General features: G+C 40.6%; 1 protein-coding gene across 1 annotated transcript; it reads left to right on the top strand.

Annotated features, from left to right (window-relative positions):
* The first annotated feature begins 396 nt into the window (after positions 1-396).
* Positions 397-24,820, top strand: LOC145647921 (polymeric immunoglobulin receptor-like). The gene is made up of 7 exons (XM_081695488.1): positions 397-960; positions 7,583-7,900; positions 12,645-12,962; positions 17,017-17,334; positions 20,860-20,962; positions 21,257-21,324; positions 23,977-24,820. Exons 1-6 carry the CDS (start codon positions 411-413, stop codon positions 21,267-21,269), a joined length of 1,620 nt encoding a protein of 539 aa, XP_081551614.1. The 5' UTR covers positions 397-410; the 3' UTR covers positions 21,270-21,324; positions 23,977-24,820.
* Positions 24,821-25,393: the final 573 nt, after the last annotated feature.

Raw genomic sequence — 25,393 nt, 5'->3', positions numbered from 1 at the left:
TGGCGCTAGTGCTAACAGCGCTAATGCTAACAGCGCCAATGCTAACAGCGCTAATGCTAACAGCGCCAATGCTAACGGCGCTAGTGCTAATGGCACTATTGGCGCAGCCAATGGCACATGCGCGGGGCCCACCATAGAACAGCGCCCTCTCATCATCACTGAGAGTGACGTGAGGAGAGTTTAAAAGGGTGAATACCAGGAAGGCGACGGGACCAGACGGTATCTGCGGGAGGGTCCTCAAAGCCTGCGCAGATCAGCTAGCCCCGGTATTCACCGACATCTTCAATCTCTCCCTGACGCTCGGTATCGTCCCGTCCAGCTTCAAGCGGTCCACCATCGTCCCCGTGCCGAAGAAACCTCGATCCTCCGACCTCAATGACTACCGCCCTGTCGCCCTCACATCAGTCGTGATGAAGTGCTTTGAAAAGCTAGTCAGAGACTTCATCACATCTTCACTGCCAGCCTCCATGGACCCACTGCAGTATGCATACCGCCACAACTGCTCCACTGACGATGCAATTGCACATCTGCTCCACACTACACTGACTCACCTGGACGAAGGGAGGGGAAATTATGTTAAAATGCTATTTGTCGACTACAGTTCAGCATTTAACACTATCATCCCCTCCCTACTCACTACTAAGTTGGGAGATCTAGGACTGCATACATCCCTGTGCGACTGGATCTCCAACTTCCTAACAGACAGACCACAATCAGTACGGGTAGGCAACTGCGCCTCATCCACCCTCACCCTTAGCACTGGAGCTCCTCAGGGTTGTGTCCTAAGCCCCCTGCTCTACTCACTGTACACCTACGACTGCACAGCCACTTCCAGCTCTAACATCATTGTCAAGTTTGCTGACGACACCGTTGTCGTGGGTCTGATCTCGGACAACGACGAGAGGGCCTACCTGGAGGAGATTAAACACCTGGAAAACTGGTGCCAGGAAAATAATCTATGTATAATAATAATAATAATAATAATAATAATAATTGTATAAATTATTATTTATACAAAATAATAATTTTGTGTAATAACATATCTACAGTTGTTGTGTAACAAGGTAATTGAGTATAAATCTATATATACAGATGTACAGATATACAGTCATGTTACATGGTGGTGGTGGTCCCCACAGTTTATTCAGTTTCCCTGATTCAGGGCCCGAATGGCCTGTGGGAAGAAGCTCCTCTTCAGCCTCTCTGTCTTGGCCTTCAGGGAGCGGAAGCGCCTCCCTGACCTCAACAGAGAGAAGAGTCTATTGTTGGGATGGGTGGGGTCCTTCACAATTTTCCTGGCCTTGGTCTGGCACCGCTTGTAGTAGATGGTCTGCAGGTCAGGAAGTTCCGTGTGAGTGATGCGCTCTGCTGAACGCACTACCCTTTGGAGTGCTTGTCTGTCCTGCTTGGTGCTATTCCCAAACCAGACTGATGTTCCCCGTGAGGATGCTCTCTATAGTGCAGGTGTAGAAGTTCCGCAGTACTTTGGAGGGCAGTCTGAAGTCTCTTAGGCGTCTGAGGTGGTAAAGACGCTGACGCGCCTATGTTCAAAGGCTGATTAACAGAGTTTATCAAAGTTCAAATAGGTTCTTATTGTGAGTAATGCAGGTTTTTGTTGTTTGTTTTTGACTCATTCAGTAAATTCAGAACTTCATATTACTCACAAAAAATCTTAAAGAACCTTTCTACATAATGGTCCACAACAAATTATTGTGAAGCAGAAACTGAAAAATCACCAAACAAAAAGCAGGTCTGTAAACTACATTTTAAAACTATAAACTTAGAAATAGGAGTTTGAGAATAGAGTGACAGGATAATACTGTTTGTTTCTCTCCTCTACATCAGACTCCACCCCCTTTGCTTTATAATGAGCATGTGTGTCTCCTATATGGTTTCACAGATGCAGCATCATGGTCAGTGTGGGGTTGCAAGTAAGTAAGTTAAGCTCATTTCACACATTGCACCCAGTGTACCCAGATTAGCAATACATATGTGAGGAGGAGGAGATGTTTGCTAGGAACTCTCACATCTGTAAACTGGTAGCTGTTGCCACAGTGACATCAGTGACACTGTGTGTCTGTGTGTATGAGAGCATGTATTTGTGAGTGTGGGTGCATGTGTGTGTGTGTCCTTCAAATGTGGTTCTGGCCATCACACAGCAGTGTGTGTGTGTGTTGCGGACAGAAGTTCGTCAGAGTTTCATTTGAATACACTTCCTCTCCACTATAAGTGTAGCTGTGAAGTCATTCAGTAGACTGTATTGAAGAGTGTGTACGGTGTGTATCAGCTGTCCTGCTGTAGCTGTGTGTAGCGTGTGTGTAACTCAGTAAGAATGCAGGTGTGTGTTTATCTGCTCCTTGTGTTTCACGCTGCTGATGGTGAGTGTTACCTTTTCTCTACAGGTGTTGTCATCCTCATACATTCATTTGCACAAAGGTATTTATATCTGGGATCAGAAGAGAGCAGCAGCTCACCACTTACCCCAGATTCGGTCTATCGACCAAGACATGTTTTAAGTCCAAATTTTGCCTCTTTAGTTTAGAACAAAAGCTGTTAAATGCGAACGTTGCTAACAAACACTGTAAGTCAACAGCAGCTCAAATATAGCCTTCGTAAATCCATGCCCACGAACTTCTCTCAAGTTGGTCAAACCGCATCCAAGTGTTAATAAATGTCTCCCAGATTAGTCGGTGTGTCGTATAACTCACTGTGAACTAGACAAGTGAAGAAACACGTCACCGGGAAGCGACCTGGATGAGGTTTGAGGACATGTAGCTCGATATCTGACTTATTTACAAATCCTATTAGCTATCGTTGCTGGTGGCTTCCAGTGTTTGTTAGCAATGTTAGCAGCGTTTTGTTCTAAAGGAGCGAAATATGGACTCCAAACATGTCTTGTCCACCTGGGTTAAGGGAGAATAAAGTAAATTTGCTTCTTCGCCGACTTGTTCCGTTAAGTGGCACTGAAATCTACGCTGTGATTCAGTCCGGTAGAGAGGAGCCGGTGCTAATTACTTACTAATTGCTGATTAGTTACTTCAGACCAGCATAAGCTAGGAATTGTAGGGACATTAGTAAGACTGATGGAATTGAGAAACAGGAAGAGTACAAGAGTAATGTGACTCTTACAAGGATCATTTTGCTCTATAAATCTACATTTAAAAATAACGTTTTTTATTATGGTGTGGTATGTGAAATGTGCTCACTTGGAGAAAGACAATTTTACACACACAGTAAATGTACATTCAAAGGGATACTTGTAGATGCAAAAACACCTTCCTGCCCTGCTCTCTCTCTCTCTCTCTCTCTCTCACACACACATACACACACTCTCTCTCTCTCTCTCTCTCTCTATCTCTCTCTTCTTGTTGGGTGTTTGGGCTTCAAGTTCTCCTATGTTGTTCCTCTTATCTTAGAGGTTTAGAAAAATTTACAAATAAAAAATGAACAAATAAATAATAAAACCATGAAGTACAGTACAGCATGCACCTCTTCCTCCTCACATATGTATTGCTAAACCTGGTGCACTTTAGCAATACATAAATAACACACACACAGACATGCATATGTGCATGCTTCCTTTTTGGGTTCGTGAGCTTAAAATGCTGCTGCGCTGTTCTCTGGTGTGTGAACGACATGTTTACTTCTTTCACTCACCCATGAAGACTGTAAAACAGTCTACAAATCCTCATCAGTGACAAAGTTTCAGCTCTGAACCTCATGGTTTAATCAGTCAATCACTGACTGGCAGCATAAATTCACTCAAGTGACTCCAGTTTAAAGACTGTTTTCTTATTTAGTCCCAAGTTATTCTGATGTCACCATAGTCATGGCTACCAGTTTACAGATGTGAGAATTCCCAGCATGCACCGCTTCCCCCTCACATATGTATCGCTAATCTGGGTGCTACGTGTGAAATGTGCTCACTTGTTTATTTCTGTTTGTGTTATTTATTCCTCATTTGTTCATCAATTGGTCAGGAGGCTTGGACAGCCCATGCTGCTGCGCACACACACACACTGTTTCTGTTAGTGGTATTTTTTCCTCACTTGTTCATTCTGTGTATGATGCAGCTCTTGTCCACTACCCACTTCTGTATCCAGCTGCCTGTGACAGAGGTCACACCTCATTGTGGTTGATTGTATATGTGGTACAGTCCTTTACATGTGGTGTGTGATGTATGTGTTTGGTGCTTCTGTGTGTTTTCCCGAGTGTGGGTGGGTTTGGGGGAGAGACTACAGAGGATTCTGATCTCATGAATTTTGACATGCCCATCATATCCCTTACTGAGCTAGCAGTCAAACAAGATGGTATTACTCTATATTACCATGGAGACCAGAGGAAGGGCAGAGCTCACTACCTGCAGGTTAAAGAGCTGGACTGGTGCTGAATAAATCCATTTCAATGAGGAGGTCTCAGCTATCAGGACTTCCCAGAGGGTTTCAGCCAGACAGCTGTCTCCCACTGTGAAGACAATTTTTTACTTGTTTATTATGGTTTACCCCCGTGCTGCTCAGGGACACTGACTATAGTACTTGCTGACACTTCCTACAGTGTAGTGACTCCAATTAGGCTAGAGCCCTACTCAGCTTTCCTGAAACACAACCCATGCTTAACCACATGGTCAACCAAAGTGGCCCAGATCTCATCCGTGATGGTTGCTCTTCCTCGCCCTCATCCTCGCTCTCCAATACTGACCTCCATTGATATCCAACCAAGATATAGAGCCTGTGGCTTCTTTATAGTGCTCAGGCTCTGATTTCTAAGTGTCATTAGTGAAATTAGTCAATGAGTACTGGGGTTGGTTAATTGATAAATGGATGTATCATTTGTATTTGAGGGTTTTCCATAAGAAACACACGTATTTCTGTTGAATGATATGTCCAATATAGAGAAGTGTGTTGAGCGTATTAAAAAATGTCTTTTAGAAATATAAAATGAGTGTAAATCAGAGAAGGTGCTTTTGGTTTAGTATAACAGGTCAGGAGATGGGCTACATGAGTTAGTGGTTTCAATTATTGTGTCACATGTCACCATTTTTGTGTCTTGCAAAAAACTCTCTCTCTCTTCTTGTTGGGTGTTTGGGCTTCAAGTTATCCTATGTTGTTCCTCTTATCTTAGAGGTTTAGAAAAATTTACAAATAAAAAATGAACAAATAAGAAAAAAATAAAACCATAAAGTACAGTAGAGCATGCACCTCTTCCTCCTCACATATGTATTGCTAAATTTGGTGCACTTTAGCAATATGCTTCCTTTTTGGGTTCATGAGCTTAAAATTCTGCTGTGCTATTCCTCTGAGTGGTGTGTGAGCGACATGTTAACTTCTTTCACTCAACCATGAAGACTGTCAAACAGTCTCCAAATCCTCATCAGTGACAGTCATCCAGCTCTGAACTTCATGGTTTAATCAGTCAATCACTGACTGACTCTGGCAGCATAAATTCACTCCAGTGACTCCAGTTTAAATACTTTTCTTATTTAGTCCTAAGTTATTCTGATTATTCAGTTTACAGATGTGAGAAATCCCAGCATGCACCTCTTCCTCCTGACATATGTATTGCTAATCTGGTTGCACTGGATGCTACGTGTGAAATGTGCTCACTTGTTTATTTCTGTTTGTGTTATTCATTCCTCATTTGTTCATCAATTGGCCAGGAAGCTTAGACAGCCCATGCTGGGGGTTTTGTCTTTTTACAGTTTTAATTTTATTTTGTTGTTGTTGTTGTTACAGTGCAGTGCACACTAGCCTACAGCCTCAGTTAGTTACTTTATAGATATCCACCATCATCAAACTGTTGTTAAACAGCTTTTGGCAGCTTTAACAACAAAAAGAACAAAGTAACAGAGAAAAGGTGAGAAAATGTTTCTACTTCCTGTGATAACTGTTGGGTTGTGATGACATTGCACTGTCTACATCCAAAGTGGTCTTGACTTTGGTGACTCCTTTAGTGGTTCTGTGTCAGTGGGCGGATTTCACAGCTTCAATTAAGTAGTTTTTTTCTTAATAGTATGAAAACTACAACATGATCATAGACTGCTGCATTCCACCTGTACTTTATGAATAATATGAATGTTATCAGACAATGCTCATGTTTACCTGATTAAATGATCAATGTTTATTTTGATCAGCATATAGTCTAGAGCTCTTCCTGTCTGATCTGTCTAATATTTGCTAAGCTACACATTCAGTTTGGTCCTCTGATCATTAAGTGCAGGAGTGAAATGATGTGACCAAACAGTGCTGAGGGGGATCACTGTGTAGCACTACTTCTTACTGCAGGATCACTTTACTGAGGATGGGGACTGAACACTGGGCAGCTCAGGAGGAAGTGATGACACTAGAAAGACACTGTTTCACTGTTACATTTAGTCTGTATGTGAGAGAGAAAGAAGTGGAGGAATAATTTATTTTGCACTTGAACACACTTCCTCTCTACTGTGGATATTAGTGGGTGGTGAATTTCAGTGGAGTTCTACTGAGAGAGTTGTAGAGTTCCAGGTCATAGTTGTGTGGTGATTCCCACAGACAGACTGTAGTCTGGGCTACAGTTTTCAGTGTTCAATACACTGTAGTTTTGTAGAGTGTATAAGATGTGTAGCAGCGTTACTGCTGTAGCTGTGTGTGGTGTGTTGTGGAATGCAGCTGTGTTTTTATCTACAGGTGTGTTTTTACTTTCTTTTTGGAAATGATGTGCAGACGAAGTCCTGTGAAGCGTTTGAGGTTCTTCCTTATTGTACTGCTAAAGGATTCGAAGCATTGGAGCATTGAAAGCTGGTGACAAAACAGCGACACCTGGTGGTTCTCAGAAATTATAGCAGGCATAGATTCAAAACTGCGCAGCACTATAAACAATACAACAGTCCACCGCCTTCATATTTCATTAAAAAAAATGATGATCAGTAATGATGTTTAGTAATTAAATTCTACAATAATTAGTTTAAAATTATTGTTTCCCCTTTTATGTGAAAACATAATACAAAACTGTACTGGGAGACAACAGGCTGATGTAATGAAACATTTACCCTCCCTTTTGGGTTCTATAATTTGCACATTTCCAATTTTTTAGTAAAAAGATAAAGCTTCCAAGTTATAGGACAGTGCCAAACTTATGAAACAGTCTCAACCTCATCCTGTGTATCTGTGATGTTTGAAGCTTCAAACACGATTAGTCACATGTTATTAGTCACTTTAGTGGGAATGTTAGTGGTAATAACTTTAGTGGGAATGTTAGTGGTAGTAACTTTAGTGGGAAGGGAGAGGGAGAGAAGGAAGGAGGGAGGGAGAGAGACAATCTATAATCAATATAATCAGACATCTTATAACTTGATGGTCATGCATCCATCATACCAACATCTATTGGGAAACCTCTTAGTGATTTCCAGTACCATCATCATTTGGCTGGTACCATCAGTACCATCAGGTGACTGGACCTGGAGCAATTAAGTATGTCATATATAATAATAATGGAGTATGTCATATATAATAATAATTAATTATGTCATATGTAATAATAGCCATTTTACATGTACATGTGCAGCCATGTTTAATAGTGAAGGCCTTTATCCTGTGTGTTTCTGCAGGCTGCATGTTGGTAGGGATTCTGAGGACAGACGTCATCACTGCATACACAGGAGACTCAGTACTGCTGCCCTGCTCCTGTACTGACCCACACGCCAAACCTGAGAGTTTCACCTGGAAGAAACGCAACACAAACAGAAACTCATGGGACGTGATCTCCAGTGAGAGTGAACAGTACAGAAACAGAGTTCAGCTGGGTACTGTTCACTCTCCAGGAAATCTCTCTCTACTCATATCACACCTGACTGAAGAGGATGAGGGAGTCTACAGGTGTTATCTTACAAACCAGAAATATAAAGACATCAGACTCACCGTTAAAGGTAAAACACTGTTTTTGATCCAAATCCAACTGTAAATGATAAATCCAGCTTTAAGGTTTTCTTAGGTATCCACACTAGCAAAGTCTTGGTTGTCTGAGTTACTTGTAGACTTTCTGCTGTTATATTTGTTGTTGTGCTGTCATCTGTGCACATTACCAGTAACGTTTAGTTCAGTGATGGTCAAATACTCCTTTAATTGTAACAAATATCTTGTGCAGTTCAAGTAAGAATTTCTCAGGTTTTTAACACACATGCTTCTTTGTTTTGGATTTTCTGTTCCGACCCCTCGTTTGGTTTTCCTATCACTGTTTTCATCTTTGTCTAGTTTGCATTCGTTAATCTTTGTATAAATATCCCTTGTTTTATCGTCTTGGCTGTGGGTCTTTGAATGTGCGCTCTCGTCCTCCCGTGAGTTTATTGTTGTTTGGTAACGTTATTCGCCTGCTCGTTATTCTAGTGTTTACTGTTTAACTTCCTTCTTGGTAATGATGTGCAGACGAAGTCCTGTGAAGCGTTTGAGGTTCTTCCTTATTGTACTGCTAAAGGACTTGAAGCTTTGGAGCGTTGAATGCTGGTGACAAAACAGCGACACCTGGTGCTTTTCAGAAATTATAGCAGCCATAGATTCAAAATGGAGCAGCACTATAAACAATACAACACTGCACCGCCTTCATGTCATTAAAAAAAATGGATGATCAGTAATGATGTTTAGTAATTAGTAATTAAATTCTGAAATAATTTGTGTAAAATCATTGTTTACTTTTTATGTAAAAACAACAGGTTGGCGTTATGAAACGTTTACTCTCACTTTTGACTTCTATAATTAGCACATTTCCATTTTTTTTAGTAAAAAGATATAGCTTCCACGTTATAGGACACTGCTAAACTTATGAAACAGTCTCACCCTCATCCTGTGCTTCATTGACGTCTGAAGCTTCGACCATCATTAGTCACGTGTTGTTAGTAACTTTAGTGGTAATATTAATGGGAATATTAGCTTTAGTGGTAATAGTAACTGATACAAGCTTCGGTACACTGTGTGATACAAGCTTTGATGCCTTAGTAGCAAATGTTACATCACAATTTTATTGTTTCTGCACAATTCCTGTATCATTTTTCTCCCTTTTTGGTGTTCCATTTAGTCAGTGTTTAGTTTGCATCATTTTGTTAATTTTGCCGTTGTGTCCAGATGTTTTGCAAATGAAGAACTTTCGTTTACACATGTGTGTAAAGTCCTGTCTGCCTCTGCGTTACATTATCGTTCTGAAAACTACACAGTGTGCAGATCATTAATGTAGGTGGACCAGCTGGATCAAAATCACTAGTGTGTTCTTATTTTAGATTTTTTATTTAAAACATCTAAAATAAGAGGCAAGGCTTTGCTATGACAAGTTGCAAATGGGCATAAACAAACAGTCATAAAAGTTGATTTAGTCAATGTTGATGTCAGCTTGACATTACAAGTGACATATTTGGAGCTTGTTACTGTAATTATTTACCCCTGTCCCACTTACCTACAACCAAAGGCAGAGGTGCAGGCAAAGGTTTAATGCACATAAAACTACAAAATGTATCTGATTCCAAATTATTCCTGTAATTACAATTTTTATTTTGAAGAGAATGCTCTACTGCATTGTCTAGCATGTGTTATGAGAATATGCATAACCACCTTTCTAAAATTCCTCAGTCTTAATACATCCTGCTTTGTCAGCGGTTCTGTCAGCCTAACATAGGATTTGATCTACTAAACTTACAGTGCAGAGATTGGATACTTTACAGGAAACTGGTGTCAGCAGTCTAAATATATAGAAAAATATAGCTGGCTCTTCACTCAGCCTCAATCCATCAGTGCAGAGAATTTTGACTACACCTTTGGATTTCCTCTCTCTTAATAAATTATCAGTGATTAACATCATCTGCGAGTGTCTGAACTCCATCAGTCTGATTACAAATACTACACGGAGAGCCGAGCTTCATGAGTTCAATGTAGCAAGGGGTTAATTACCATAATAGAAGAGAAGTAGATACACAATAGAATAGAATAGATATTATAATGAAACCAATTAGAATAAAATAGCTATTATAATGAAACCAATTAGAATAAAATAGATATTATAATGAAACTCTGTAAATAAGTTACAGAAATGTGGCACAGAAAATACTTTCTAAATGTTACCTAAGTGCCAGATTGAGAGAAAGACAACATGGACATTAAAGAAGGTGAAGTGGGTGGCCAGGCCAGGAACAGTAGAGCATGTCTGCTGGGGCATCCAAGCAGAAAAAAGAGAGAGAGAAGGAGAGACAGAAAGAGAATGTGACTCAGAGAGAGCATGACAGGGAGAGAGAGAGAGCAAAACCCCAAGGGAGAGATTTCTCCAAATGTACGTCTTCAGTCCACCAACTCTGCTCCAGCTCCACTCTCAGCTCTGCTCCAGCATTAACTCCATATGGTTCAGAATTTCTTTAGTCTTATCTTGATTGATCAACAGCAGAGTTTGTCCAACACTGACCAATCAAAGAGTGACCACATACGAGCAGCATCCCTGTCATAGCACATCCGAGAGGAACCCACAGCTGGTAGAGTGATTTACTGTCCTGAATAACAATTGATGAAGAACAATATCTCTGTAAGAGACCACAGATGACCACAACAGTTGGGGCAAACAAGAACAAGACTTCATAGTCGAGAGTTTGGCCTACACATATGAATATGTTATGATTTTCTTGGTTGAAATGACATAGTATGCCATGACAATCGACGTTGTAGCTCAGTCTCTCTCAGTGTACACATATCTCAGCTACCTGTATGAGGGCATTATGGAATTTGTAGTTCATGAAGCATTTATGTACAAAGTCTTGTAATTTTGCTCTTTTTTTAATCTTAATTTTGTAGCTGGTTGGGTTGAGGCTTTAAATTAGAATTTTCTGGAATGTCTATGGAAATACTGACCAATATGCTTCCAGATCCAAGACTGTTGAATAAATGTGTGATCACTGTTCTCCCTCTGACATATGCTGCCTGCTAAGGCATCTTATTTAGGTTCAATTTAAAGGCAGCATCAGACACTAAATCTGCAGTATAAATAATCTTTCACACCGAACACGAGAAAAATCTGCCTGGTGAAAAACCTCATTCACTTGAAGGGGCAAGAGCTTTACTTGCTTCTTTCTGAAAGAAAAGCAGCTGCTATTCTTATACTAATTATTAAAACAATGTCACAAGTAGTGTTAGCTGTTTTCTGAAGGACTACGTTCCCCAAAATTACACGATACCAAGACTGCCCATAATCCCCTCATTTTGCTCCACCCATGTGAAAACATGAGCGAGGTGGCAGTTAGATGCGACCGACGCTTAAGTCTTCATACATGATGGGATTGGAAATCTAATTAGAATGGGAATCTAACTGGATCATTTCTGTTACTCAGACCTTTGCCTGTACAGACAACACCAGACCCCTCACTAGACACACAGACAAACTCAGTGAGATCAGGTGGAAAACTGAACAAACATCATCACTTCAAGAATCTGTAGCATTTGTTTTGCTGTAACAGCTGGAGTGCCGCAGGGCGCGGGGCCGGGCGCACAGACTCCCTCGACTTTGACAGACATTTATTGATACTTAACGCTTACGACGACAGCACTCACACAACATAAACGGATAATACGAATACACGCAACACTGCAGGAACACTAACGACAGCAACACAAACATATACGTTTAAAATGAATACACGTAGGACTAGCAACACAAACAATGACCAACACTAATGCACACACCAACAGGGGTTTAACTACACACACACACACAACATTAAACCAGGGGCAGGTGTGTGCCATCATGGGGGCGTGGTTACAAAACAAAAAATCACTTCAACTGCAGGCGGTGGGCCGTACTGCATATAGCGACTGGTCTGTATCAATAACTACTGTACTACATAAAACAAAAAAATCTATCCAGCGGCAGGATCTGCAGTTCTACTTCTGTCTGTTTCTAGTTACATCTTCTGTTTGAATTTGTATTTCATGCCTGTAGTTAATGACTCTTGTCTTCTGTCCTGTTTAGGTTCTAGTCAGTTATATACCCATATTACACACGACTTGTTAAGTTTCTTTATTTAGTTACTACTGTTCTCATTTGCTCTAGAGAGAGGGGGAGAAAGAGAAAGGGAGTAAGAGAGAGAAGGAGGGAGGGAAAGCGAGGGCAAGAAGGAGAGAGAAAAGGAGGGAGGGGAGGAAGGCAGAGAGGGAGGGAGGGAGAGAGAGAGAAAGGAAGAAATAGAGAATGAGGGATGGAGAGAGAAGGAGAGAAGGGGGGAGGGAGCGAGGGTGGGCAGAGGGGGAGAGAGAGAGGGGGGGGGAGGGGAGAGGGACACAGAGAGAAGGAGGGAGGGAGAGAGACAATCTATAATCAATATAATCAGACATTTAAATCATATAACTTGATGGTCATGCATCCATCATACCAGCATATATTGGGAAATCTCTTAATGATTTCCAGTACCATCGTCAGTTGGCTGGTACCATCAGTACCATCAGGTGACTGGACCTGGAGCAATTAAGTATGTCATATATAATAATTAAGTATGTCATATTTAATAATAATGGAGTATGTCATATATAATAATTAAGTATGTCATATATAATAATAATAATGGAGTATGTCATATGTAATAACAGCCATTTTACATGTACATGTGCAGCCATGTTTAATAGTGAAGGCCTTTATCCTGTGTGTTTCTGCAGGCTGCATGTTGGTAGGGAATCTGAGGACAGACGACGTCACTGCATACACAGGAGACTCAGTACTGCTGCCCTGCTCCTGTACTGACCCACACGCCAAACCTGAGAGTTTCACCTGGAAGAAACACAACACAAACAATAAAACATGGGACGTGATCACCAGTGAGAGTGAACAGTACAGAAACAGAGTTCAGCTGGGTACTGTTCACTCTCCAGGAAATCTCTCTCTACTCATATCACACCTGACTGAAGAGGATGAGGGAGACTACAGGTGTTATCTTACAAACCAGAAATATAAAGACATCAGACTCACCGTTAAAGGTAAAACACTGTTTTTGATCCAAATCCAACTGCAAACGATAAATCCAGCTTTAAGGTTTTCTTAGGTATCCACACTAGCAAAGTCTTGGTTGTCTGAGTTACTTGTAGACTTTCTGCTGTTATATTTGTTGTTGTGCTGTCATCTGTGCGCATTACCAGTAACGTTTAGTTCAGTGATGGTCAAATACTCCTTTAATTGTACCAAATATCTTGTGCAGTTCAAGTAAGAATTTCTCAGGTTTTTAACACACATGCTTCTTTGTTTTGGATTTTCTGTTCCGACCCCTCGTTTGGTTTTCCTGTCACTGTTTTCATCTTTGTCTAGTTTGCATTCTTTAATCTTTGTATAAATATCCCTTGTTTTATCGTCTTGGCTGTGGGTTTTTGAACGTGCGCGGTCTCGTCCTCCCGTGAGTTTATTGTTGTTTGGTAACGTTATTAGTCTGCTCGTTATTCTAGTGTTTACTGTTTAACTTCCTTCTTGGTAATGATGTGCAGACGAAGTCCTGTGAAGCGTTTGAGGTTCTTCCTTATTGTACTGCTAAATAATTCGAAGCTTTGGAGCATTGAAATCTGGTGACAAAACAGCGACACCTAGTGGTGTACAGAAATTATAGCAGCAAAAGATTCAAAACTGCGCAGCATTATAAACAATACAACACTGCACCGCCTTCATATGTCATTAAAAAAAATGGATGATCAGTAATGATGTTTAGTAATTAAATTCTGAAATAATTTGTGTAAAATCCTTGTTTCCCTTTTATGTAAAAACAACAGGTTGGCGTTATGAAATGTTTACTCTCACTTTTGACTTCTATAATTAGCACATTTCCAATTTTTTTTAGTAAAAAGATAAAGCTTCCAAGTTATAGGACAGTGGCAAACTTATGAAACAGTCTCACCCTTATCCTGTGCTTCAGTGACATCTGAAGCTTCGACCATCGTTAGTCACGTGTTGTTAGTAACTTTAGTGGTAATATTAATGGTATTATTCACTTTAGTGGTAATAGTAACTGATACAAGCTTCAGTACACTGTGTACACACAAGCTTCGATGCCTTAGTATCAAATGTTACATCACAATTTTATTGTTTCTGCACAGTTCCTGTATCGTTTTTCTCCCTTTTTGGTGTTCCATTTAGTCAGTGCTTAGTTTGCATCATTTTGTTAATTTTGCCGTTGTGTCCACCTGTTTTGCAAATGAAGAACTTTCGTTTACACATGTGCGTCAAGTCCTGTCTGCCTCTGCGTTACATTATCGTTCTGAAAACTGCACAATGTGCAGATCATTAATGTAGGTGGACCAGCTGGATCAAAATCACTAATGTGTTCTTATTTTAGATTTTTGATTTGAAATATCTAAAATAAGAGGCAAGGCTTTGCTATGACCAGTTGTCAGTGTTGATGTCAGTTTGACATTACAAGTGACATATTTTGAGTTTTTGTTACTACAATTATTTACCCCTGTCCCACTTACCTACAACCAACAGCAGAGGTGCAGGCAAAGGTTTAATGCACATAAAACTACAAAATGTATCTGATTCCAAATTATTCCTGTAATTACAATTTATATTCTGAAGAGAATGCTCTACTGCATTGTCTAGCATGTGTTATGAGAATATGCATAACCACCTTTCTAAAATTCCTCAGTCTTAATGCATCCTGCTTTTTCAGCGGTTCTGTCAAACTAACATAGGATTTGATCTACTAAACGTGCAGTGCAGAGATTGGATACTTTACAGGAAACTGGTGTCAGCACTCTACATATATATAAAAATATAGCTGGCTCTTCACTCAGCCTCAATCCACCAGTGCAGAGAATTTTGACTATACCTTTTGGATTTCCTCTCTCTTAATAAATTATCAGTGATTAACATCATCTGCGAGTGTCTGGACTCCATGAGTCTCATTACAAATACTACACGGAGAGCCGAGCTTCATGAGTTCAATGTAGCAAAGAGTTAATTAGCATAACAGAAGAGAAGTTTATATAGAATAGAATAGATATTATAATGAAACAATTAGAATAAAATAGATATTATAATGAAACCAATTAGAATAAAATAGATATTATAATGAAACTCTGTAAATAAGTTACAGAAATGTGGCACAGAAAATACTTTCTAAATGTTACCTAAGTGCCAGATAGATTGAGAGAAAGACAACATGGACATTAAAGAAGGTGAACTGGGTGGCCAGGAACAGTAGAGCATGTCTGCTGGGGCTTCCAGGCAGAAAAAAGAGAGAGAAGGAGAGACAGAAAGAGAATGTGACTCAGAGAGAGCATGACAGGGAGAGAGAGAGAGCACAAGCCCAAGGGAGAGATTTCTCCAAATGTACGTCTTCAGTCCACCAACTCTGCTCCAGCTCCACTCTCAGCTCTGCTCCAGCATTAAATCCATATGGTTCAGAATTTCTTTAGTCTGATCTTGATTGATCAACAGCAGAGTTTGTCCAACACTGACTGATCAAAGAGTGACCACATACGAGCAGCATCCCTGTCATAGCACATCCGAGAGGAACCCACAGCTGGTAGAGTGATTTACTGTCCTGAATAACAATTGATGAATAACAATATTTCTGCAAGAGACCACAGATGACCACAGCAGTTGGGGCAAGCAAGAATAAGACTTCATAGTCGAGAGTTTGGCCTACATATATCAATGTGTTACGATTTTCTTGGTTGAAATGACATAGTATGCCATGACAAATGACGTTGTAGCTCAGTCTCTCTCAATGTACACATATCTCAGCTACCTGTATGAGGGCATTATGGAATTTGTAGTTCATGAAGCATTTATGTACAAAGTCTTGTAATTTTGCTCTTTTATTAGCTTAATTTTGTAGCTGGTTGGGTTGAGGCTTTAAATTAGAATTTTCTGGAATGTCTATGGAAATAGTGACCAATATGCTTCCAGATCCAAGACTGTTGAATAAATGTGTGATCACTGTTCTCCCTCTGACATATGCTGCCTGCTAAGGCATCTTATTTAGGTTCAATTTAAAGGCAGCATCAGACACTAAATCTGCAGTATAAATAATCTTTCACACCGAACACGAGAAAAATCTGCCTGGTGAAAAACCTCATTCACTTGAAGGGGCAAGAGCTTTACTTACTTCTTTCTGAAAGAAAAGCAGCTGCTATAATTATACTAATTATTAGAACAATGTCACAAGTAGTGTTAGCTGTTTTCTGAAGGACTACGTTCCCCAAAATTACACGATACCAAGACCGCCCATAATCCCCTCATTTTGCTCCACCCATGTGAAAACATGAGCGAGGTGGCAGTTAGATGTGACCGACGCTTAAGTCTTCATACATGATGGGAATGTAATTAGAATGGGAATCTAACTGGATCATTTCTGTTACTCAGACCTGTACAGACAACACCAGACCCCTCACTAGACACACAGACAAACTCAGTTAGATCAGGTGGAAAACTGAACAAACATCAGCACTTCAAGAATCTGTAGCATTTGTTGTATGTGCCACTTGATTGCTGTAACAGCTGGAGTGCCGCAGGGCGCGGAGCTGGACGCACAGACTCCCTCGACTTTGACACACATTTATTAACACATAACACTTACGACGACGGCACTCACACAACATAAACGGATAACAGGAATACACGTAACACTGCAGGAACACTAACGACAGCAACACAAACATATACGTTTAACATGAATACACGTAGGACTAGCAACACAAACAATGACCAACACTAATGCACACACCAACAGGGGTTTAACTATACACAGACACACACAACATTAAACCAGGGGCAGGTGTGTGCCATCATGGGGGCGTGGTTACAAAACAAAAAATCACTTCAACTGCAGGCGGTGGGCCGTACCACGTGACCAGTGGCGAGGGGAGCGTTCCGTGACAATTGCTGACTTAATATAAAGAATTCTAGTGAAGGCTTCCACACTGATGCGCTATCAGAGTTACATATATTGTGTCTGACCTTTATTTAACTGTTAGTTTTGTGGCATTACTTAAGACATTCACAATCATTTAATAGTGAAGGCCTTTATCCTGTGTGTTTCTGCAGGCTGCAGTTTGGCAGAGAATCAGAAGACAGACGACATCACTGCATACACAGGAGACTCAGTACTGCTGCCCTGCTCCTGTACTGAAGCACACGCCAAACCTGAGAGTTTCACCTGGCAGAAACACAACACAAACAGAAACTCATGGGACGTGATCTCCAGTGAGAGTGAACAGTACAGAAACAGAGTTCTGCTGGGTACTGTTCACTCTCCAGGAAATCTCTCTCTACTCATATCACACCTGACTGAAGAGGATGAGGGAGACTACAGGTGTTATATTAAAGACAATGAATACACATACATAAGACTTAATATTTCAGGTAAAACATTATTAGCAACCACATTCCTAATATCAATGAAAACCTCATAAGTCGATTTAGTCTCTCCACCATGAACTTACTTTTTAAATATACAAATAAATGTAATATAAATACATTCACCACACACTTTATTAGACACACATACATCAGATATTACTAAAATTCAAAAACAGGAGATTTAAAAGTAGAGAAACACCATTACATATTGATGTATCTAACATGTGGACCACATTATCCTCAGATATTAGTCACCAGACACCCTCTGTCACCAGTCTAGAAGAGTTAAACACAACTAACATACATTTCACCTGCCCTCACTGAACACTTTCAGTACCTCTAATAAGTGAATGTGTAGGTATAATTATAGACTGTGTCCACCTGGTGTCTTACACAGTTTGTGTGTCACCCTGCACCCAGGACATCACTGGTCAGTTTCTGACCACAGATGTCCCAGTATATGTGGATACTGAACCATTATCCATACATCAGTCCCACTACAGTGCTGGAGGCTTGGTAATGGGTGTTGTGCTGGTATGAGTGGTTCAGTTACAGCAGTGTTACTGGATTCAGTGCTACTGGTAGGCTGAGAGTGTTCTGACAGTGAAAGATATCCAGCCAGCAGTGTTTCAGTGGTCAGACACTGATCATGACTGGAGTTGGAGGATGGTTAACACTAACTGTGTAATAGACCAGATGGGCTAGAACCACTGACTCTACAAATACAACATTTTTCTCATCCATTCATATTTATCAAATGTGATGGAGCATAAACTATTGCATAAAGAGAGAGAGAAGGAGGGAAGCAGAGAGAGAGAGAAGGAGGGAGGCAGAGAGGGAGAGAGAGAACGAAAAAAAAAAGAAGAGCAGAGAGAAGAGTCTCCTCTCACAGCTGGTGCTGACACTGAGTTCATTAACACACACTAACACTAACACATCAGGACCAGTCTGAAGTACAAACAATCAGACCAAACCAAATTATTACACTTCACAAACTAAACTACATCACCCACTGGAACACAAACACAAGCACAAAGCAAAATGCAACGTTATCTGGCCCTAAAACATCAGTACACTGTAGCAGACGACCTGTACACAGTGACTGACATTAAACACAGAACCACGTTGACAAAGTCCAGACTCAGAGAACACAGCCTGGCCGTCCAGACCAGCCGATATAAATGTCATGGCTGCCCAGAGAACAGAGACTCTGTCAGCAATGTAAATATGACACTGTAGAGAGAGAGCTGCACTTCCTCACTGAATGTGAAAAATTCATCCAAATATGGTAAATTTATTTTACAAAATCTGAGACGGTCCACCCCAACTTTAAGTGTCTGTCTAACACAAACTGCCCATCCTACTGGGCGAAAAGAAGGAAAGCAGCGCTTTAGCTGGGTGATACATATCTGCCTCCCATAAGATGAGGGACAGTGATTAACCCACCCAAACACACACACACACACACACACACACACACACACACACACACACACAAACAGACTATATTACCCAGTTTATAAAAGTTACCTAACTATTTATTATTATTAACTTTTTATTATTATTAACTATTTATTATTTTCCATCGTTATTATTTATTTCTTTTTCTTTTCGCTTCTTCCCTTTTACTTCTTCCAATTATTATTATTTCAGACCAATTACAGTTTCTCTTCAAGTTCTTTATCATAACAGAATTCTTAATTTCCATAATTGCAAAGGTTGTAATGTTGTGTAATGTTCATGTTATAATACTGCTTTGGCAATACTACAATACTATAGTGGTATATGGTCACGCCAGTAAAGCTTACTGAACTGAAATGCACTGAGAGAGAGAGAGAGAGAGAGAGAGAGAGCCCTGCAGCTTCAGACGTCACCAAATGGTTATAAGACATTCAGTCCATCGACTACCAATGGCGGTAACACGCATTGGTTTAACGAGTGTGGGGCAGGATGCAAGCATGAGTTAGCCTGGTGTGATGTGTTTTTTTTTTTTTTTTGTTGTTTTTTTTTTAATGAAAATGAAAGCACACATGAACGTACTGTGCTAATGTTGCATACACAATGTCATACAAGCGATTAAGGCAAAATAACATTAGTGGTTGTACAGGATTGGGCTTTATAGGGTAAATAATGAGGGTGAGACTAGACCCAGGCGACGGGGGTAAGTGAAAGGGGACACACAGGACCCCTGTGTGAGGGCATGAACAACACAAAGCATGTGGAGGAACAAAAACAAACAAAGGAGCACATGGGGAGGAGGATGGTGGTGAGGGGTGTTACAGTAGCACCCACACCCTCCTTAACACGGGGCTCCTGTGTGATGGTGGTGAGGGGTGTTACAGTAGCACCCACACCCCCCTTAACACGGGGCTCCTGTGTGATGGTGGTGAGGGGTGTTACAGTAGCACCCACACCCCCCTTAACACGGGGCTCCTGTGTGATGGTGGTGAGGGGTGTTACAGTAGCACCCACACCCCCCTTAACACGGGGCTCCTGTGTGATGGTGGTGAGGGGTGTTACAGTAGCATCCACACCCTCCTTAACACGGGGCTCCTGTGTGATGGTGGTGAGGGGTGTTACAGTAGCACCCACTCCCTCCTTAACACGGGGCTCCTGTGTGATGGTGGTGAGGGGTGTTACAGTAGCACCCACACCCTCCTTAACACGGGGCTCCTGACGTGCATAACAGTTGACAAGGGAGCCCGAGCCCGGCGTCACACAGCAGGGTCTGGAGAACCTGGACAAGGACAGGTGGGAAAGGAGGAAAAAAAGGGGGAAGTCCATCGGGTGAGGGGTGGAAACAGGATTTTGTACCACAACCAGAGACCTGACAGCAGGCTGGACAGGAGACGACTGGGTTCCAGCTTGGGCAGCGGGATGGACGGGAGCCCGGCTGAGAGTAGGAGCACGGGATATGGGATAACAGGAACCCAAACCACAGCTGGGATTGGGACAGTTACAAAGACAGGAATGGGGACAGACAAAGGCAGACACTGGGATTGGTAGAATAACAATGAAAGATTGTCAGTTCCAGTACAACAGAGATGTTACAGGAGGTGAAGTGGGCGGCTATGCCGGGAGAGAGAGAGAGAGAGAGAGAGAGAGAGAGAGAGAGAGAGAGAGAGAGAGAGAGAGAGACTAACAAATGCCTGGAACTCCAGTGCACACACTGACAAAACAAGTCCAACAGCTTCATTCTAAACCTACTACTACAATAACATCTGAAAATGGTTAAAGGACTACAAATGTAGTCTTAATGACATTGACAATGTCAACTTTTATTAATTACTAATAATATTATCAATATTAATCAATATCAATATTGTCAGCTCTCAATCAAGTATAATGCCAAAATTTGTAATTTCAGATTGTAGAGATACACAGACTCATTCATGCTCCATCCTCTTTGTTTTTGTGCCAAAAAAAAATGTATATTGAATGCTTGTTATAAAAATCATACAATATAATATTAAAAGTGACAAATAATACATCACATTTTAATTCTGCTTCCTACATTCCCACATGCAGGAAATGCAGACAATTCTCCAGTATACACACGTCATGTCATCTTAGCTGGTGCGGGGGGTTTACTGCTGTTGATGGGAGGAGGAGTCATCTGCTGGATACAGAGGTACACACACACACACACACACACGCACACACACACACAAACACACTCCTATTCAAGTTCACAGACAATTATAACAGGTCTCAGTGTGAAGTTCTCTGTACAATATTTTCCAGTAATAGAGACCTCTGCTCACCTGGTAGACAGGTAGTGCACAGTGCTGATAACACACTATCATGGGTTTGCTTCCCAGAGAGCACACATACTGATAAACATGTGAGATGCTCTTGATAATATAATCTGTATATAAATAAATACATACATATCTGTCCATCTCACACTGAGTTAATTTTGTAGTTCAGAGACGTGAACAGACGGTGAACAGAGAGGGACAAACAGGACAGAGAAGAGATCAGCAGACACGGGTGGGTGTCACACATCCATGTTATAATATCAGTGAACTCTGATTCAGTGCACAGATCTGTTCTACAGTGTCAGAGCTTGGATTAGTGATTAGTTTCTGCACGTTAAGACCCAGTGAAAGTCATGCAGGTACTGGTGAGAGGTCATGTGTTTCTGAAAGTATGGAAAAACTTTAAGGACCTTATTCTTGTGTGCACAGAGAACTTCACTACAGTCTTTACTGCAGTGCACACAGTCGATTCTGATTGCTAAATTATGACAGACAGTATGACATCATCTAATATGCTGTAGTTTAGCAGAGCAGTTAATTGTTTAATATTCTGTAGTTTCACAGAGTAGTTTTATTTGCCTAATGTGCTGTAGTTTACCAGTGGCTTTTCAGCAGTCATTCACTTATGACTGTTGCAGCTAGAGATATTAAGCATTGTGTGTGTGTGTGTGTGTGTGTGTGTGTGTGTGTGTGTGTGTGTGTGTGTGTGTGTGTGTGTGTGTGTGTGTGTTTGTGTGTGTACGCTATATGCTTGATGATAACTTTATTATGATCACCTGCTCTATAGCAGTACCTTTATGCTACTGGGCCTTTTTAGACACCTCACTGCACTCAGACGTAACTTCTGAATCAACCAAAGTAGCAGAAAAGTGCCAGAAAGGTGAGAGGGATGAGAGGGACAGGAGATAAACATCCTAACAGGTCATATCAGCGTCATGCAAAATGGTTTATCAAAAAGGTGTCATTTTATTAGAATCCATGAACAACATGCACAGAAGAAACAGCCATGCAGATACATGTCTCTGTGACATACCATATAAAAAGGTGTGAACAAACAGTCTGGAAAATGAATCTGCTGACTGATAAACGGCATATGTCACGTTTCATACTTTCTGCAAGTAGGATTGTGTATAATTTGGATTTTTTTCTGATGTCATTGCTAAAACAATACTTTTAAAATTGAGCAAGTACCTAAATGGTGCCTGAATCAGTGCTAAAAAACTAAAGTCGACTAAAGTTTTTTAATTGTATTTCTTTTTTATTTGACTATTCACTACCTACTAGCTAACAGTAGTTGTCTGCTGGCCTTTAACTAGTGATGACCACGTGACATGCAGTAACGCTTCTGTTACCTGTAGTGTCTGTTTCAGAGCACCAGGGGGGAAATATTTTAATAGACAGCTCAGGCATTTAAAGGAGTATTTAGGTGAAAAGTCTAATTTACATTATTTTTCCGCAATTCTGTTTTTTTGCTAACAAACATTGGAGCTCATCAGCAACCCAAATCCAACCTTCATAAATACATGCCCACAGATGACTCTCAACCAGCTCAAACTGCATCCAGGTCTTAATAAAGGTCTCACAGACTAGTCAATGTGCAGTATGACTCACTGTGAACTACAAAAGTGAATAAACTCATCACTACAATCTGGATGAGGTTTGAGCAGGTTAAGAAAGCTTTGTGGACATGTAGTGATCTAACTTATGTATGAAGACCATTATGTACAAAGGTTATACTTGGGTTGCTGTTGACCTCCAGTGTCCAACTTAATTACAACGACTGTTACCTGCTGTTGCTGTTGGCTTCCAGAGTTTGTTAGTAACATTAGCAGCTTTTGTTTTAAACTAAAGGAGCAAAACATGTCTCGGCCATCCGGGGAAAAGGAAAATAATGTAATTGCTGGCCAATCCCTTCATGTAACACCTACATGAGGCAAGAAACCTTTGGGCTATATACAAAATAGTTTACTACATACTGTATGCTGCATACTGGACTCATTATATACTGTATACTGTTTACTGTTCCCTGTAGTAGTATGATGCATAATATCCAGTGTGTAAAAAACACAAACCATACTAAGAGGTCACGCGAACGTATGAAGTTCTACCCACTTGTGATTTACCACCACCGTTGCATGATGAGATGCAGTACACCACGGAGACAGGCCTGGTCACGTACTGGATTATTTGGCCGTAGCAGTACGTCATCTGGGTATATTTTGCGTACTGGAAAAATTAATTTTGGTCAGATTAGTTTTCAAGATCTCTTCAGTAAGCACTCATTAACTAAAGAAAAATTGATCAACACACATTTATCATTTGTATTAAAAAGGGCAGGTGATGTATGTATGTGGTTACTCTCCTCAGCCACTTTATTAGGATCACCTTTACACTACATCGTTATCTGCTAGCTGCATTATATACCTGTGTGCAGTTCCACAGGCTTGTGTATAAACATCAGACACACTGCTTTTCTTGTTACACACTCATACATGCCCTAAAGACACTACCACTGCAGATACACTTGTTTGTTGAGAGTGGTCTACCATCCAGGTAGGATCCATTCAGCAGTGCTCCTGTGGTCACACACTAAACAGTGGTGCACACCTGTAAGACATGTGCACATATTAAATTACAGACTGCAGGTCTTTATTAAAGTGGCTGGTGAGTGTTTAAATGTTTGTAAATGCATAAAACAGATTACACACATGCTTGCATAAATTATATTTACATGTGCATTTATGGATTAAATGTATATTAAAATTAACACCTCTGCAATACAATACATTTATTATAATAACACTTGTATTAATCCACTCAAGAGTATGTGCATTATTCTCTATGTATGTGTGCTAATATTTTGTAATTGTGATATTTTCTGCAGGATGATGTGATGTATTCTACTCTAGCCCATATAAACACCACCAGACCAGCACCCAGAGCAATGGATAATGGAGATAATACAGAATATGTCAATATCAAACTAAATTAACAAACCTGAACACACACACACACACACACACACACACACACACACACACACACACACACACACACACACACACACACACACACACACACACACACAGACTTTTGTATTGTATGGTATCTAGCCAGTGAAGTGTAGTTATGTTCTTCTGTCTTGGCTTCAGTGCTGTCTTTGTATAATTTGCTGTATCTATTGGTAATTGCTAATTAACTGCTAATTAGTTATTTCAGGTGTGGTTTCAGACTGGCATAAGTTAGGAATTGTAGGGGGAGGACTAACAGTGACAGGGGCAGGACTAAGACTGATAACATTACAGTGTAGCCACTCCAAAAACCAGAGTACTTGGGTTTTATTCCTCTTGATTTCATCTTCTACTTGGGAAAGGAGGCTAACTGCTAAATCTATATGTTAAACGCTGTAAACGTCAATTAAAATTTTCTCAGTCTGCAACTATAATTGTGACTCCTACAAGTATCATTTCCTACAAGTATCATATGTCTGTACAATAATAAAAACAATTTATTATGTTTTATTACATTATGGATTTTTTCAGCAGAATGGTTTTTCTTCATTTTGTGAATCTCTGTTGAAGCATTTTTGGATATTTAATCTTTAAATTGTAGCACATTTTTATGTTAAGCAGGTCATTTTATAGTCAAATGCCATCCATTGTCTGTACGCATCACTTCCACTGTGAGAGTTTATTGCTGTTTCATAAATAAAGAGCCAAAGCAGGACAGAGAGTTGTGGTTTCTGTTTATACCCACTGATAACCACATACATCATGAAGGTGTGTGTGGTGCAGTTCACTGACAGCAGTTGGATGTCACTGTCTGTTACTTTCTCTTTAGGACCGGGGTTGAACTCCAAAGTAGAGCAGATGGTTCTGCAGAATTATACCCAGTGTGAAACCAGATCAGTGACATGGAAACAGTCTCACTCAGACTCGAGCAAAAACACCAAATGTGAAAATCACCTTTTATTCCAAACAGGCGACTCTGGTCCAGTTCTTGGGGGGAAGGGTTCATATGTAGGCTGGTCATAGGAGGTGGTTGCTTAGGGCAGTAGAGCTGCGTTGAAAAGGTTCTGCAAAGTGAATTTATTTTGCTGTTGTAGCTGAGGCAGTTGGCTTGCTACAGCTTTATATGACATTATTACCTATATAGTTATACTAAAATATAAATATTAGGAGTGTAATGGTATGTGTTTTCATCCCAAATCACCCCATACACATTACAGTTCACTGTACGCAGTCATACGGAGAGTACACGGTAGCCTAAGTGTGAAGGCTGATGAACATAATGTGGAATCA

This window comes from Electrophorus electricus, chromosome 2, assembly GCF_041902795.1.
Source record: "Electrophorus electricus isolate QZ-2024a chromosome 2, ASM4190279v1, whole genome shotgun sequence".
In the NCBI taxonomy this organism is placed as follows: Eukaryota; Metazoa; Chordata; class Actinopteri; order Gymnotiformes; family Gymnotidae; genus Electrophorus; species Electrophorus electricus.
Note: the sequence above shows the minus strand (reverse complement) of the source record. Positions and strands in the feature narration are given on the sequence as shown.

What these genes read in the sequence shown, in the direction of transcription:
- LOC145647921 (XM_081695488.1), top strand. Translation starts at nt 411, where the DNA reads ATGAAGTGCTTTGAAAAGCTAGTCAGAGACTTCATCACATCTTCACTG. An exon ending in GTGCCAGGAAAATAATCTAT is followed by an intron (nt 961 to 7,582) that starts GTATAATAATAA and finishes GTGTTTCTGCAG; the next exon opens with GCTGCATGTTGGTAGGGATT. An exon ending in CATAAGACTTAATATTTCAG is followed by an intron (nt 17,335 to 20,859) that starts GTAAAACATTAT and finishes TCCCACATGCAG; the next exon opens with GAAATGCAGACAATTCTCCA.